The 18,216-nt window shown below is 34.3% G+C and overlaps 2 protein-coding genes across 3 annotated transcripts; one reads left to right on the top strand and one right to left on the bottom strand.

Annotated features, from left to right (window-relative positions):
- Positions 1-2,065: 2,065 nt before the first annotated feature.
- XIF (myosin-like protein XIF) lies at positions 2,066-12,727 on the top strand. 2 transcript variants are annotated; one of them, XM_089614991.1, is made up of 39 exons: positions 2,066-2,276; positions 2,372-2,500; positions 2,581-2,724; positions 3,091-3,236; positions 3,339-3,495; positions 4,061-4,119; positions 4,214-4,373; positions 4,443-4,592; positions 4,673-4,809; positions 4,922-5,068; positions 5,150-5,251; positions 5,326-5,485; positions 5,559-5,596; positions 5,715-5,841; positions 6,398-6,568; positions 6,683-6,814; positions 6,931-7,037; positions 7,120-7,180; positions 7,279-7,456; positions 7,551-7,756; positions 7,851-7,970; positions 8,099-8,197; positions 8,667-8,882; positions 8,979-9,118; positions 9,209-9,310; positions 9,420-9,534; positions 9,610-9,654; positions 9,951-10,010; positions 10,087-10,257; positions 10,337-10,495; positions 10,586-10,798; positions 10,930-11,079; positions 11,185-11,255; positions 11,360-11,459; positions 11,583-11,639; positions 11,835-11,891; positions 12,013-12,093; positions 12,194-12,276; positions 12,481-12,727. In XM_089614991.1, the coding sequence occupies exons 1-39, from the start codon at positions 2,274-2,276 to the stop codon at positions 12,608-12,610; spliced, it is 4,683 nt and encodes a 1,560-aa protein (XP_089471117.1). In that variant the 5' UTR covers positions 2,066-2,273; the 3' UTR covers positions 12,611-12,727. The 2 variants fall into 2 exon arrangements, with proteins under 2 accessions (XP_089471117.1, XP_089471118.1); XM_089614992.1 differs by having other exon boundaries at positions 10,592-10,798.
- A 612-nt stretch (positions 12,728-13,339) lies between these two features.
- Positions 13,340-16,319, bottom strand: LOC149394728 (RPA-interacting protein A). The gene is made up of 7 exons (XM_089614994.1): positions 16,254-16,319; positions 15,975-16,086; positions 15,767-15,868; positions 14,773-15,001; positions 14,477-14,562; positions 14,167-14,274; positions 13,340-13,535 (listed from the first exon to the last, which is right to left on the bottom strand). The coding sequence occupies exons 2-7, from the start codon at positions 16,074-16,076 to the stop codon at positions 13,374-13,376; spliced, it is 789 nt and encodes a 262-aa protein (XP_089471120.1). The 5' UTR covers positions 16,077-16,086; positions 16,254-16,319; the 3' UTR covers positions 13,340-13,373.
- Between the last annotated feature and the right edge of the window lie 1,897 nt (positions 16,320-18,216).

The raw sequence follows: 18,216 nt of genomic DNA on the forward strand, positions 1-18,216 counted from the left end.
TGTACCAACCAACTCACTTTTAGAGCTAAGACCGAAATTCACTAATTTTAATTAGTCCTAATTCCATTCAGTCGAAGGCCAACCATTTCTAAATCAGCATTTAATTCGAGATCTTTTATTGTGATGTCAAGACTATGATATGATCCTGCTTTCAGCTTTATATTTAATACAATCAATTTAAGTCCTTGAAATCTTAGATAACTTGTAGTGGATAATAAAATCATATAATACTGATCAATGAATTTTTATGTTCGGATAAAAAATATAGGAACAAAAAAAATAATCCATAAGGTCTCTGACTCTAAGGTCATAAACAATAATAACTAATTTTAGAGTTTATTAATTAAGATTAATTACATATTTGTCCCCTCAACTTAGACACACAACGATTCACTCCTTGAAATTGGAAATCTTGCAAAACTAACCTTGTAATCCTACATCTCAACAAATTTACCCATTCTCTCAAGATCTCTCTAACGGTGTTAAACAATTAAAGATAAAAAAGTATTTTTCCTACTTTTTTTCTTTTAGTTTGTTTTTTATTCTGTTTAAAAGAAAAAAAAGTGTTATTATCTCTCTCCGTGATAAAAAAATAACCAGTCACACCGTAACCACACTGAGTTTGTATACAAATATATTTACAAAACTACAAACTTTATATATTGCCTTGAAACCAAAATTGCAGCAACTAAACACCAGTAAAAAAAAAGTCAATTAGGTATATAGCCATATTTACAGTTTCATATTGCTATATATCAAACGTTACATAAATCTTGGGTAAATAACCACGTCCATATATTTACACCGTAAATTGACGTAAATACCTCACCATTTTATTTTAATGAAAGGGTAAATTAGGAATACCACGTCATGTTTGTGGATCATTATAAAAGAGAGAAACAAAAATCAAAATTACACGTTAGAAACAAAACCTTGATTTTCTTTATTGTGATCACCATCTCCAGCCTACGACGAAAATGAAGTACACATAAAAAAAAGAAGTAACAAGGAGAGAGAGAGAGAGAGAGAGAGAGAGAGAGAGAGAGAGAGAGAGAGAGAGAGAGAGAGAGAGAGAGAGAGAGAGAGAGGTGTTAAATTGATTCGGGCTAAATTTTGAAAGGCCTTAACTTCAACAACAAAATTCAAAACAAAAAATAATATATAAATTCAGCAGAAAAAATAAACTTTATTTTCGTCCACAGGTTTGGCAATTCAGGCGTGAAGATGTTGATAAGTGCGGTGAAACGTGAAGAAGAAGAATGAGAGAAGAGTAAGAGAAATGAAATTAATCATTTGTACTTTAGTTTTAACAAGGGTATTTAGGTAATATCTCAAAATAAGAGATCATATGACAAAAACGTGACCTAAAACTAGACGTCCGTGAAGAGAACTTGACAGAATGGGTAAATTTGTTCACATGTAAGATTACAAGGTCAATTTTGCAAGATTTCAAATTTCAAAGGGTAAATCTTTATTGGTGTCAAATTTGAGGGGGAAAAAATATGTAAGTAATTCTATTAATCATTTCTATAGGCTAACAAGTAACACAATTATTCATTGTTTGACGTTTTTGACAATCTCATGGCGCGCCAAAGTATGGTCCGACATTTGTGCTTTGATTCTCTAAATTTACAATTTTTATTCTCGTAATTGGATTAATTATAATTATTAAAAATTAAAACGAGATACAAGAAAAAAAAATAACATTAAAATTAAAAAAAGCATCTCCGGGGATATGGGATGTTGTCATTCTACCCGAAAGGAGCTTCTCAAATTATAGTTGCCAAAGAAGCTCAAGATTAAAAATAATAATAATAAAAGGCTTTCAATTTTGGGTGACTTTGGACTTTTTATATATATATATATATATATATATATATATATATATTTTTTTTTTTTTTTATTAATAATGGAATAATGTTTCAGACCGGTGGTTTTGACGGCGATGCTTTCCCGTCTTGCTTAAGCAAAAAGAAACAACATATACACACATACATGCCATCTCAGCATCCTACGTGGCACGAACAACCAAGTCTTAATAAGTTCATATATGCAGAGAGAGAGAGAGAGAGAGCTCTTTATTAACATTCCTATGCTCTTTTACAAAAGTTTTTTCCTTTCACAAATTCACAACCATCTCTCTCTCTCTCTCTCTCTCTCGAAGAAGAAGAAGAAGAAGAACAATATTTTGAGTTCATAAGCTTCCACGCAGTCACATATCTCTCTAGAGAAGAAGAAGAAGATTAGTTTGAGTTCTTGATCTTTAGACAGACATGGTATTCAAAAGCTTCATTTGACCTGACAATTATGTATATACACATTATTTTTTTTACAACAATATGTATACTATTTGTAAATATAATATAATCAGGGGACTCCGGTGAACATCATAGTGGGAACACACGTGTGGGCGGAGGATCCGGAAGCCGCTTGGATCGACGGCCAAGTCATCCAAATCAAAGGCAAAAACGCCACCGTTGTCACCACCGCCGGCAAAACCGTAAATATCAGTTAACAATCTCCATTAATTTAAAAATATTTAAATTTGAATTAATTTGTTTTAATGATGGTGATAATCAGATGGTGGTGGACATATCGAAGATGTACCCGAAAGACATGGAAGCTCCTCCGGCCGGAGTGGACGACATGACCAAGCTCGCTTACCTCCACGAGCCCGGCGTTCTTCACAATCTCTCGTGTCGATTCTCTCTCAACGAGATTTACGTGAGTGTCAATTCAATTTAATCATCTAAATATTATCGAAATTTCGAATTTTTGAATTTTTTTCGGTTTTAGACGAAAATTTGAAAATGTTTACATATTTATAAAAGAATTCCCTAGTTATCTGAAAAATGAAAAAAAAAAAAATTGGCGGCATTTTGAACCATGATTTTAAGTACAATATTTGGCGGCATTTTGAACCATGAAAAAGAATTCCCTAGAAAGATGTGGATTTTGGATTTTTTTTTGTTGGAATTGTTGAATTTTTCCGGTTTTCGACGAAGATTTGAAATTTTCATTTTTTGAATTCCCAAGTAATTCGAAAAATTGATTTTTTTTCCGATTTTTGTTTTTGTTTTTGGCGAATAGACATATACGGGGAACATTTTAATAGCGGTGAACCCGTTCCGGAGGCTTCCACACTTGTACGACGTTCACATGATGGAACAATACAAAGGAGCCGCTTTCGGGGAGCTAAGTCCTCATCTATTCGCCGTCGCCGACACTTGTTATAGGTGATTAATTATTTCCTACTTCCTTTTTTTTAGTTATGACTCTTGACTTGAGTTGACTAATGATTTTTTTTTAATCTTTTTTCTATTATTTTTTTGTTATAGGGCGATGATCAACGAGCACGGAAGCCAGTCGATATTGGTGAGCGGTGAGAGTGGTGCCGGTAAGACCGAGACCACGAAAATGCTCATGAGGTACCTCGCTTTCATGGGAGGAAGAGTCGCCACCGAAGGAAGAACGGTTGAGCAACAAGTTTTGGAGGTAAAAATATTTGTGCTCTTCAGTATTGCACAACTCTTGATTATTGTTTGGTAACACTATTATTTATTTCACTAATTAGAACAAAATGAAAGGAGCTCCTAGAGTGAAATTGATCAAATTTATTTCGATGTAATCTTATTTATTTTTTATAATTATTATCCGTCTAACATGACCTAATTTAAATTTGTGGAAATTATATGTGGTAGTGTTTTTTTTTTTTTTTTTTTTTTTTTTTTAATTTATTAAATAAGGTGTCTAAAGTTTTTATCGCTAAAGTAGTTTTGTTTTGTTTTATTTAATTTTTTTTGTTTTTTTTTTCCCGAGTGGTAAACAATTATGTTGCTTGATGTTTGCAAATTTTTTATATATTTTGTTTATTGTTTGATCTTTGTTTACTGATTACAACTTCATTTATAAGGACACAAGGTTTTGAAAAATTTGAAAAGTATTATTTTCATAATATAACCAATTTAGAGGTATATTCATAAACAATCATTGACTAATAGTTATATTTAAAACCTCCCCAATTTATTTTGATCTAATCTTTTGTTTTTTGGTTCATTAGTCTAACCCGGTATTGGAAGCGTTTGGGAATGCCAAGACGGTGAAAAACAATAACTCGAGGTGAATTATTTTCCGGCTACGTTGATCGCATTCTTTACTCGTTCCATAAAAAAAGTACTTAATTAAGACTCACGAAAAAAAATTAAATTTGCAGTCGGTTCGGGAAATTCGTTGAGATTCAATTCGACAAGTACGGTAAAATCTCCGGGGCCGCTATTCGGACGTATCTTCTCGAGCGTTCGCGTGTTTGTCAAGTCTCAGATCCCGAGAGGAACTACCACTGCTTCTACATGCTATGTGCAGCTCCGCCCGAGGTAATCTAAATTCAATTATTTATTCGTTAATTATTTTTGTGTTGATCACATTGCTTCCTATAATAATAGGAAGCCAAGAAATACAAGTTGGGAGATCCGAGAACATTTCATTATCTCAACCAATCGAGCTGCTATGAAGTATCCAATGTCGACGACGCGAGAGAATATTTGGAAACCAGAAACGCGATGGACATTGTCGGAATCAACCATGACGAGCAGGTCCGTTCTATCTTTTTTTTTCCCTTTCATATTTATTATTATTATTTTTTAAATGTCTCGGGATCTTCCTTATTAATTAGGACGCCATATTTCGAGTCGTGGCCGCGATCCTACATCTCGGGAACATCAACTTCCTAAAAGGCAAAGAAAACGACTCGTCAAAATTGAAAGACGATAAATCAATGTACCATCTTAGGACCGCAGCCGAGCTACTCATGTTAGGCCTTTCGAAACCAAAACTCTTATCTCAAGAAGAAGAAAAAAAAGAAAATAACTATTTTTTTTTTTTTTTTTTTTTAATTTTACATATAATTCTTATTATAATTAAGGTGCAACGAGAAGTCTCTTGAAGACTCGCTATGCAGACGAGTCATAGTGACCCCGGACGGTAATATCACAAAGCCGTTGGACCCGGAATCGGCTACCTTGAGCCGTGACGCTCTTGCAAAGACTATATACTCTAGACTCTTTGACTGGTATAACCCAAACTTTTTTTTTCTTTCAGTTACACCCTAAAGTGTTATTGTATAACAAGTGATTTTGTTTGGGTGTTGCAGGATTGTAGACAAGATAAACTTTTCAATTGGTCAAGACCCAAACGCTAAAAGCTTAATAGGAGTCCTTGATATATATGGTTTTGAAAGCTTCAAAGTTAACAGGTATATATATATAATTTACATGTAGATGTGCTATAATTCTTAAGGAAATCTAATATGACATTTTGCTTTGTTAGTTTTGAGCAGCTATGTATCAACCTCACAAATGAAAAGCTGCAACAACATTTTAATCAGCATGTTTTCAAAATGGAGCAAGAAGAGTACACAAAAGAGGAAATAAATTGGAGCTATGTAGAATTTGTGGACAACCAAGATGTCTTGGATCTCATTGAAAAGGTATTATCAGGCTCAGCTCAATCAATAGCGTATGGCATATAGCGTAAATATTCTCATATATTTTGCTTCGCAGAAACCCGGCGGTATAATTGCTCTCCTCGACGAAGCGTGGTATGCCATTATGTTTTTAAGCTAAGCTTTAAATGTAGTAAAAAAAATTAGTTTGATCTCGTAAGTCATAATAACCAAAGAGTCATGAGTTAATTTTTCTTTTTCTTTTTCGGTGCAGCATGTTTCCCAAGTCGACCCACGAGACGTTTGCGCAAAAGATGTATCAGACTTACAAAGCGCATAAGCGCTTTAGTAAGCCTAAACTATCCCGAACGAACTTCACAATCAATCATTACGCCGGAGATGTAAGAAAAATTTCAAAAATTCATATTAGAACTTTTAGCGAGAATAGTTCCTGAACTATTGTACGGATTGCATTTCGATCCCTAAACTAATTTTTTAAGCAAAGCAGTCCTCAAACTATTTTATTATGTTATGCTTTATTCATAAATATTACTTTATTTTTAATTATATCTATCGCCTAATAAACTTGAAACATGTCACCTTTAATAGATTGTTATTTTATATATAAAATAGATTAATTAAATTATAAACTAAATTCTATGTATATATATATAAAAAAATTGAATGTTAAGTTTTTTTTTCTAAACTTCTAATGAATCGTTCCGAAAATATAAATATATTATTTAAATTTGTAAATATGTTTTCACTGTTTGGGTGTTGAATGTCATAAAAAAAAAGCTATCAAAATGAAACCTAATACAAAATCAATAGAGACCGAAATGTCACTCGCGTAATTGTTATTCAAGGACTATCTGTACTGAAATTCCTTCATTTTATTCCCCGGTCACGTGATAAAATTTAAATATTTACTTATCGCTGCCTTGTTTAACGGGCCAGGTCACGTACCAAGCGGATCATTTTCTCGACAAAAACAAGGACTATGTGGTGGCTGAGCATCAAGCTCTGTTAGACGCCTCGTCATGCTCGTTTGTCGCAAATCTCTTCCCTACACTTCCTGAAGAGGGATCAAAACAATCAAAGTTCTCTTCCATCGGAACTCGTTTTAAGGTAATCCTACTTTTACCCAAAAAAAAAAAAATCGCGTCCCGAAGCTTAAAAAAAAATGTTGGTTAGAGATATGTAAAGCTCAGTCATGACATCTCTGCTTGATTCTATTTCCAGCAACAACTACAATCTCTAATGGAAACGTTGAGCACCACGGAACCTCATTACATCAGATGTGTAAAACCCAATACCGTTCTGAAGCCAGGAATTTTCGAGAGCTTCAACGTCTTAGGCCAGTTGAGATGTGGGGTGAGTGAAAAAGGTTTCGATTTCTCGCACCGTATCTCATCATGTCATAAAGTTGATGGTTATATAATAACACTTTTTTTTTTTATTACTATTTTTCCTATCAATTACTTTTGCAGGGTGTATTGGAAGCTATAAGGATTAGTTGTGCTGGGTATCCAACAAAAAGAACGTTTGACGAGTTTCTCGAGCGTTTCGGAATGTTAGCCCCAGAAGTTCTAGATGGGTAAACTCTCTCATATTTACTATAAATATTAGAAAATAAAATAATAAAATGTTGCTCAGAACGATCGAATAATCCTTTGCAGTTCTGATGAGAAATCTGCATGTATAGCCATCAGCGACAAAATGGGTTTAAAAGGTTACCAGGCAAGTGCTACAAAAAAACAAATGTCAATTATTATCTGAAAAAAAAATACCGGTTTGGAGTCAGTTTCATTAATTATTTTGTTTTTTCTTCGGCGCAGATGGGAAAAACAAAGGTGTTTCTGAGAGCGGGACAGATGGCAGAGCTTGACGCGAGAAGAACCGAGGTTTTGGCCAACGCGGCGAGACTATTACAAAGGCAAATCAGAACATACCTGTTGAGAAAAGAGTTCATTACCCTCAAAAGAGCTACGATCAATGTGCAGAAATACTGGAGAGGTTAGTGCTTGTTTTTACTATACAGTTTCTGGCAAAAAAAAATAAAAAAAGGAATGACAAGTCATCCTCGGCCTTTTTTTTTTTTTTCTAACAGCTCAACTAGCACGACAAAAGTACGAAGAAATGAGAAGAGAGTCCGCTTCGATCCGTGTACAGAAACACCAACGCGCTCACGTGGCGAGAAAGCTTTACACGGAATTGCAAGCTTCTGTGTTAGTAATCCAGACTGGTTTACGAGCAATGGCGGCCCGGAATGAATTCAGACACAGAAGACAAACAAAGGCCGCTTCGATAATTCAGGTAATAAATTTGAGGTTTAAATATATTTTTTTCGTATAGAAAACAATATTGTCAGCAAATCTTTGACTGAAAATGTGAGTCATTCGTCATACAGACACGGTGGCGAAGATTCGAAGCTCTTCATTCGTATAAACAGCAAAAGAAGGCAAGTTTGGCAGTCCAATGCTTATGGAGAGCACGGCTGGCTCGGAAGGTTCTTAAGCAGCTTAGAATGGTGAGTTTTTATTTTTATTTATTTATTTATTTATTTTTTTGTGGGTAAAATTAAGCTCATTATAATTTTAAGTATTTCTTAGTGAAAATTATTAAGAATTAGTATACTAAATAAATTCTCCGATATAGGCTGCGAAAGATGCAGGAGCTCTCAGGGAAGCCAAGGACAAGTTGGAGAAGCGCGTTGAAGAACTTACGTGGAGACTTGAACTCGAGAAGCACCAGAGGGTATTATTATTATTATTATTATTATTATTATTATTATTATTATTATTATTATTCTACTCTATATTGTATAGTTGGTAATTATTTAGGGGAAATCCACAAATACCTCCTTTGAAGATGGTAATCCTAGAATCTGACTTTTTCAAACTTTCCAGAAATACCTCATTTATTGTTTATTTTCAGACTATTTTTCTTACTCTAAATGAAACTTCAAAAAAAAAAAAAAAAATCAAGTAAACAACAAGGAAAATACATAAAAAATGAGCTATTTATAGAATAATTGATGGCTTAGTTTGAAAAGAAAGTACTCGAGGTAATTTTCACACTTTAAATTTATCTGAAGTGCATGCTTATTGACTTCAGCAAAGAGCACAGAAATACACATTTATAACTTTGAATTTTACTATACTAAACAAAAACATACATTCTAGATTTTCCTCGTTGATTTACGTACCTTTTTTTCCTCACACAGACGGACCTTGAAGAAGCTAAAGCGCAAGAAATCACAAAGCTCCAAAGTAGATTGCACGAAATGCAAGAGAGGCTCGACGAAGCTCACGCCGCAATCATTCACGAGAAAGAAGCGGCAAAGATTGCCATCGAACAAGCCCCGCCCGTGATCAAAGAGGTCCCGATAGTTGATGAAACGAAGCTAGAACTTCTGAGAAATCAAAACGAAGAATTAGAGGTAATGATATAGTTACATCAACTTATTATATCAAGCATTCGCGTCGATACATACACAATGCGTGCCTAATGGAGATTTTGTGAATACGCGATATAGGGTGACTTGACTTTGCTGAAGAAAAAAATGGAAGAATTCGAGGACATGTATCGTCAAGTCGAGAAAGAAAGCGAAACGAGACTTAAAGAGGCCGAAGAAGCGCAAGCGAAAACACTAGAGCTTCGAGAGACGATAGAAAGGTAACGAATCGGTTCGTGAATAACTATTTTTGTAACTACTGTTTGATTGAATGACTTACAATTTTTTTTTTCTTCGTTGTGACTTGTCAGACTCGAACAAAACTTGTCCAACGTTGAGTCCGAGAATAAAGTCCTACGCCAACAGGCTTTGGTTGCTTCCGTCAATGAAGAACTCTCTGAAGAAATAGAAAGGTTAGGATTTCATGAGCTGTGTAGAAATAGTGGGATGAAAAACATCACCGCCGGTAAATATGTGAAAATTGATAAATCTGAATATTAACTAATTTTTTTTCCCCAACAGTCTCAAGAGTAAGATATCAAACATGGAATCGGAAAATGAACGTCTTCGCGAAAAAGCTGCGGTGGTTGCGGAACAAAAGAAAGATACTTCAGAAAAACTACAAACACCAGTCAAGGTGAAACAAAATTACATATTTCTTTTTCAATTCTATTTACGTTTTCATTTGGCATGACTTTCTATGATGGTGCAGATTTATGAGAATGGGCATAAACTAGAAGAGCTTCAAAGACCCAAGGTATATCTATATATTCACCACATTACAAAAAATATAGTAGTCTGAGGTTGATTATAATATATATATATATATATATATATATATATAATTAAAAAATCATACCGATTTCAGTTCCTTTAGCCTCTCCGATCTTTACAGAGATTGGCCTAGTGTTCTCTAGCTTGTATTTTGCTTCTTCATAGTAAAAGCTTTCTTTTTTCCTCTTTTTTAATTTAATCTTCGAGTCTCTTTTAAAAAAAAAAATCATATCCATTTTGTGCCGTTGCACTGACTATCTGTACTCATCGGCAATTCAGGAGACTGTGCCAGTTTTCACTCAGCTAACAAAACAGAGATCTCTCACTGAAAGACAACAGGTAAATTAGTAAAATAACCCAGAACACTAGAATGATCAATGGAACCAGAGGAACTCATCTGCAAATTAAAAAGCAGGAAAATCATGATATGCTCGTCAAGTGTCTCACGGAAGATAAGATATTTGATAAGAGTACATCGGTCGCGGCTTGCATAGTGTACAAATCACTGCTTCAATGGAGGTCATTCGAGGCAGAGAAGACAAACATATTCGATAGGATTATTCAAACGATCCGAACATCAATAGAGGTACTAATATAACATAATTATTAATTATTATGTTAATTTCACAGGACTACTAACTTGTTTGGAATATACTATCTTGAAGAGCCAAGACAGCCTCAGCGATCTAGCGTATTGGCTCTCGACAACTTCCACGCTTCTGTTTCTGATACAAAACACACTAAAGGCAAGCAATAACACTAATAATGTTGCTTCGACACGTGGCCGAGCTTCCCCGGCCACTTTACTCGGTAGAATGGCAAAAGTAAGTAGTAAAAAAAAAATGTGTTTAACATGAATATGAATATATAGGCGACGAGAGATATTATCTCCTCATTCGTTTTGACACTCACAGTCTCAGGGATTGCACTCGGCTACGGTGGGCTTGGGAGTTTCGAATGGCTACAGTGGAATAGTTGGAAAACTTAATGGGCAACCAAAAGTGGATCCAAAATACCCTGCCTTGTTGTTCAAGCAACACCTCACCGCGTGTGTCGAGAAGATCTACGGCATGATCCGAGACCGTGTGAAGAAAGAGATCAGCCCGTTCTTGAACTCGTGCATTCAAGTAAGAATTCTAGAGAGATTTCCGAATAAATAAAAGATAATCATATAAACAGCACAGTGAGAGATTCAACATGATTTTTGTATCATTCTAGAAAGAGAGAAAAAAAAAACGCTAATGAACTGAATATGCAGGCACCGAGATCTACAAGACCAAGATCAATAAGAGGGTCATCGAGAAATATTTATTCAAATCTGATAGCGAAACAACAGGCATCAAACGTACACTGGCAAAGCATTGTGAATAAGCTAGATGATACTTTGGCCATACTGTCTGAAAATCATGTAAGAAAAGATTAGCAACTAAAAAACCCAGTTTTTTTTTCAGTTAATTATTACATCACAACTTTACCGTTAAACTAAACACGTGCTAATATATACCTTCACCAGGTCCCAACTATGATCACGCGGAAAATCTTCACACAGGTGTTCTCGTTCATTAACGTTCAGCTCTTTAACAGGTCAGAAAAATAGCATCATTGCACAGACTTCGTGGCTAATAAAACACAGAAAAAGTATCACCAAATACTGATCATGTTTGTTCCTCTAAAATATTTCCTGACAGCCTATTGCTGCGGCGAGAGTGCTGTTCGTTCAGCAACGGGGAATATCTAAAGACAGGTTTGCTTGAGTTGGAACATTGGTGTCTCAAAGCAACTGACGAGGTAATCTCAAGAATATATATATATATATATATATATATATATATATATATATATATATATATATAAGGGTTTTCATGCAAGATTCAATACTTAATTTTTGTGCGGTACGCTTTATCTTTGCAGCTAACTGGATCCTCAAGGACTGAACTTCAACATATAAGACAAGCCGTTGGGTTTTTGGTACGTTCTTTCAAGCCTATTATATACATTTCTCTTTTCTCTTCTCTTGAGTCTGTCTTATTTAAATAGCTTCGAAGTAAAGACCTGCAGTACTATCACTGAAATTAGTAACTCACTAATTATTATTTTTTCTTTGTATATCCCATGATCGTTTTGGGACGTAACAATTTATTTTATTTATTTTTATCGATACAGGTATTGCACCAGAAGACGCAAAAATCTTTGGATGAAATTACAAATGAACTATGCCCGGTACTACTAACTCAAATCAATATTTATATTTTCAAAAAAAAAAAGGGGGATTGTATTGTGACTGTTCCATTAAATATCAAGAAGTCTATACTTATCTCACTCTTTTTTATTGGCAAATCAGATACTGAGTATCCCTCAAATATACCGTATCGGAACCATGTTTTGGGATGATAAGTATGGAGCTCAGGGACTGTCTTCAGAGGTAAGAAATACCCTATTTTATTCATGTTCAAATAATAATAATACTACGACTTGAGATCTCAGTCCTAACTTTAGTAAGTTTAACATGTTGATTGATTCAGGCAATTGGAAGAATGAGAGTCCTAATGGCAGAAGATTCAATCAACATGCCCAACAATTCTTTTCTGCTGGATGTCGATTCCAGGTATTTTCTACACTAAACTATATATTCACTAATTTATCTCAGTAAAAATACTAGTAATTGACAATGGTACCACTCAATACTGCTCATGAGACTATATATGCTGAGACAATATTAACTCTGCAAGAAAGAAAAAAAAATGTCTTGACACAACTCATTATATATTATACTATACATACATATGACAAAATGAATGGACTGGTACAGCATACCATTCACCACGGAAGAGATGTTCAGATCGTTCGATGAAGTACACACAAAGTTGAGTGATGTAGATCCACCGCTCCTTCTTCGCCAAAGATCCGATTTCCACTTCCTATTCCAGAACACCGATTGAAATGATACCAACATTTTTACTCTACACACTCTTCCCGGCACATCACAGATTTAAAGTAAATATAAAGCTCATCATTTTTTTATATTTAACTGTATTTCATTTTTGGTTTATGACTTTTTTTTCTTTTCTTTTCTTTTTTCTTTCCATTTTTGTATTTTTTTTGTGAGAGAGTGTGAGAGTGCCAAATTCTCCATACCATAGGAATACAATTAAAAAAAAAAAAGGACGTCAATTGTATTTTTTGACACAGTTGTTTTCTGTATGTATTTTCATTACAATGTTGCTGAAATTTTGATTGATATGTAAATGTTTCTTTCAATTCTTTTATTTTCTTTTTTGTGCTTCCTCTATTGTTTCTGTCCTATCATCCGGGAACTTTCCCAACCAACAGATATCATACACATGGCTACAAATGAAAGACATGATGAAATCGCTATGATAAACCCAAGTCAGAAGTTAATTTTCCAGTGGAAGTGGAGAGAGAGAGAGACAAATAATACAAAGTAGTAAAAAAAAATTGATTTGTTTCGGTTCGTAACTTCTCAAAAATCGTATGGAAACACGTTATGGAAACTAGTAGAGTAAAGAGGACAGAGAGAAATTTTATTAACGATGTGCTTAAATACAACGGCCTTGTTCGGCAACATTTTCAGGTTTTTTTTCCTCGTATAAACAAAATTGAAATTCGGGGGAGAGTAATCAAGTAATCACTGAACACTTAAATAATCTCCACCTTCATTATCCTTTATTATGACCAGTGGTATTATATTACTACCTCAAAAGTAGAACAGCCAGTACAAGTAATGTACAGCGCACTTATACCGAATCTAGTCTCTATGCAAAACCTGGGCTTCAATGTACAACCGTGATCAAGGTGTTCTGTGTGGACTTCGGCGAGCCTAACCTGTAGCAGAGCCAAATCAACCTGACATGCAAAAAAAATGATCATAAGAATGAGAAATAAAAGCCAACACAGAAGCGTTCGTGAAAAATTCGAAATTAAGCGCAGATTTTTGAATGGCCTAAAAGGGTAATTTTTAACGAGGTTTTAATTCAATAAAAAGAAAATTCAGTTGGAAGAAAATATAGAAGAAAATCATCAAAGAAGCTTTACTGTAGTATCTTCAGTTGTTAGATTGTTTTAAGATATGAATTTTTCACCAATTTACCACATTCCACGATAAAAAGGAAGGAAATTCGGGAATAAGAAAAATCTGAGGATGAAGCAACAATAAGGGATCATACGCGACCATCAAGTGGTCAGATTTTTTATTATCAGAAAAAAATTGCAAAACCAAGTTCCAATCGGTAGTAGCACCTTCATTATCAATTAAAATATGAAAGCTACATATAAATTTCTGTCCATAAAATAAAATAAACCAAGTCCGGAAAAAAGGAATAGTTCATAAATACTAAAGCTACATATATTAAAATATGCCACATTTAAAAAAAAAAACAAAAAACAAAAAAAAAAGAGGAAAAGGAAATCAGAGTTTAGCTTAAATTAAACACTACCAGCTATGGGATTGAATAGTATTTACGGAGTCTCATTCTACCTTGTCATCTTTCTTCAACTGAATCTCACAGACACTGCAATGTATGTAATGATTGTTCTCTTCCAGTTCTCCGCGCTTGCAAATGGGGCACCAAATGACATCCGCCGGCTAGCACGAATACCATAAAAGAAAATTAATTCTTTCGAGTTTCTGTTTTGATAATCGTCCCAAAAAAGGGAATAAGGGGTATGTAGAGAAAAGGGAATAAGGGAAAATATAATGTGATACGGGAAGAATAAGCTTTTAGTCTTTGTTATGTTTGATCATCAATTCTATTACAAACATGAGGACTCGGGTATTGAGATCATACCAGCTTCTCATTCAGCTTCATATGTTCATAAACCGCACTGGCCAAGTATTCATCTTCTTTGTCTTCCCATGTTTCGACATAGCTTTCTGGTTCCATAAAAAGCTAGAGTTATTATTAGTTGTTCTCAACAAAATTAAGTTTCCAATGGAACACCCTCAAAATAATGATCACTAGTGTTTCAACAAGGCATAAGGACAAGGTGTTCTAATTAATAGTGGCCATAGCAAGAAAGAAATGCTATTCAGTTAAACAGAAAGACAAGTATCTTATTTTGCAAGGCTAAATAAAGCTTTTACCATTTACATTGGATTCTGGGTTCAGATCCTCATAAAAGATGCGTTGCATTTCAAGCAATATTTCTTCACAGTCCCCTTGATAAGCATCGTGAACACCATCGTACTCCCATAACACATCATCAATCTCGGGGACAGAAGTTCTTACCTTCAAATTTGCATCCCATGAAATTTGCTTCAACTTTTTTAGCTCGTCGGAAACAATGTCCTCAAAAGCTGATTGAATCAAACCCTGATAAAGAGAAGATGAACAAAAGACGATTCAGTAGGGCACACAGATATTCATCTACCGAGACATTAAGTATAGAAACAAACGCCCTCTAATTCATTGGTTCAAAGTCAACACCGTAACAGTATACCAAAACACGATATTCCCACGGCTTTAAAAATACTCACGGAGTCCCCAATTGAAAGACCACAAATAGTCGAGTTTCTTGAGGATAGATTACCAGATTTGGTTTTCTAGAGTACTGAGAGACCGTTGGTCTTGTTCCCCTGATGGATAACACTCCAATGTTCTGTTTTTCAGTGATTCTCTTTGTTTCTAGGGACACAAACATGGTTTTGGCTGTGAATGTTTCTTCATCAACAAATCATCCTTTCATTCCATAATATTCCAGTTTGTTGTTCACAAACTCACTGACAGTGTTCTCAAGAACAACAACAACAACTATAAAGGAAATTGGCTGATGACCCCAGAAAAAGTCTCAACTAAAACCAGACTCACTCGCTGAACTACACTGAAAATCTAAGCCATGTAGATAGTCATTTATGTGAAGAACGTTTCATATTTTTCTAACGAAAACCAAAGCTAATCACCACAAGAATAAGCTTCTTAGCTTCTTTTTAGGTCACATACATCTCTGAATAAAACAAACACTTTTTTTTTTCTTCTGAATAATGAACTGCCCAGCGAACTAGGCATTAAATCAAACACCACATATAATTGAAAAAAAAAATCGAGGATTATACTGATTTGACTATAATAGAACATTACCTTGGAGGCGAAATCGAGAGGCTGAGAATTTGGCGCCACTCTCATTTTCCATATAAGTCGCTTCCGATCCTCTCGGACTCTTTTGTAACAGTTTTCCCTCAGCTAATCGGCGAACAACCAAACACAAACCAAAGAGCTTAATTCGCCGAATTCGATTGAATTTTGAACAAAACCTAATTATCGAAATACATAGAAGGTGACGATAAACCTTGAGTTTCCAAGCATCGTTATTGTTGAAATTGGGGTGCGTTTTGAGAGAAGGTCGTGATTGGACCGAGCTTTTCGTTGAAGAATCTTCATTTTTATTCATTGTTTCAGACCTGCGAAATCGATGAGACCTGGTTAACAGATATCCCCATTGAATCCAGAAAAAAGCATGAATCTCTCTCAGATTTGGATCAAACCAGAGATTATATAAAATAAAAATACAGAAAAGGAAATGAATTCACTACTATAAACAAAAATCACGAATGGAAAAGAGACGAACCGAATAAAGGAGAAAGGACTAAACTGAAAGCGCGCGGGAAGAAGAAGGTTTGAGAGGTCACGACTCACGACTGAGAAAATATAAAAACAGAGAGAATATAATAATATGGGAAAATCACAAATATATCCCTGAATTATGTCTGAATTTGTTTTTCGACCACACACTATTCAATAAAAATCTGACAAATTAGGACTCAAAATGTATGAAATTTGGATATCAACCATATTTTGACAAATATATTGACTTTTTTTTTACACTTTGAATACCGTTACCGACATTGTACCGGGACTCAAATTTTGCTGGTACCTCGGGAGATACCAATAACTTATCAGGGTATCCAATGAAAGTAATGGTAAATTGTACCAATAAAATTACCGTTACCGGCATAATAAACCGATCAATGGTGGATTTACCAAAGGGTATCCAATGAAGAGATAAATATAATGTTATAATAATACATTATCAATGCATAATAATAGTAGTTATCATTTTCCAATGATTATGTAACATTATTTAAAATATATTATATTTAGAATAATTTATGATTATCAAAGCATAAAGCATAATAGTAGTAATTATCATTTTCTAATGATTATTTAACATCAATTAAAATATTATATTTAGAATAATTTATGCTTACATAAAATTAATTTTGATATTAATTTGTAATTTGTAAAAACAAAAACAATAGACTATTTATTAGTGAAAAGATATATCTATAATATATTATAAGTCAGAATCACAAAATAATACAATCCTAGAATTCAGGATACAATATGTGGATTTTGAATTTTGACAGCGTGAGTCAATTTATTTTCGCATATGACCAAATAATTAGCAAAAACTGAGGGATGGGCAAAAGTCACACATCGGTCAAAGACAACAAGAACAATAACTTTATAACTTTATAAAAAAAAAGGTAAAAATACTACAACAATATTATGAGTAAAATGTTACAATAAGACTACACTTCATTAATAGTCATGTTTTGAAAGTTTACATCAAAATTATCAACAAGATCAATGTTCACAAATGTTTCTTAAGAATGTTGTTCGTGTTGACACCAATCTTTGTAAACGGGGAGCGCCTCGACCATTTCGGGTTTCAAACTCTGCATTCGATCGTCAATGATGCGACCTGAGCTACTAAATGCAGACTCGGCCGAAACCGTTGAAACTGTGATCGAATGTAAATCTCGGACAATATCGGAAACATGTTTTCGTGTTACGCCAATATACCAACAAGTTGAGATCGTCTTGGTTCATGGAGGCAAATTGTTAAGAGTTGTATAGCGCAATCTCACCGTGTTCAGATGTCTTTTCAGTGGTTGGGGATGTGGTGACGATCTTGGAGATGAAGTTCCGCCTCGGGCAAAATGAGCTATTTCTCAAAACAATCTTTTACTTGTTGATGCGGGTGGACTTGGCTCGGGACGAGTTGGAAATTTTCGTTGGAAAAACTTGAAAAAAAAGTAAAAATCTTCCACGACACTAGTATGATCATGTGCCACGTAATCTTATCCAGTATGTCGTTTTAAAGACTGTAAAAATGTAAGATAACCCCCCAAATTTCATTCGGGAGTCTAGAATGCATGCAAAACCATATAAGTAAGGAATCTTTAAAGTTCCCCAATATTTTAAATTTTTGTTCTCATAGATTCAACAAATGGTCAAAATATTTCAAAATGGTTGAAATGGTGAAGATGTTCGACAATTTTTGTAACACTAGGTATCGCTAAATAAGATGTGGATATGTAAATGACGGCTAATGCACATGTTTCAACATAAAAAACATGAAAAAATGAATAAAACACTTAGCTACTACAATGTTTGCTATGGTTATGTCATGACCTTTGTACCTGTTCACATATTCACGTATAATCTCTACATATCGGGCAAGAAAAAATTCAACGTTAAAAATATTGAGTTCCACCTAATCATGTTATCGGTGTGGAAGCTCCTCT

The sequence above is a fragment of the Urtica dioica genome, chromosome 5 (assembly GCF_054948205.1).
Source record: "Urtica dioica subsp. dioica isolate 48M chromosome 5, U.dioica_male_clone48M_v1_H2, whole genome shotgun sequence".
Classification (NCBI taxonomy): Eukaryota; Viridiplantae; Streptophyta; class Magnoliopsida; order Rosales; family Urticaceae; genus Urtica; species Urtica dioica.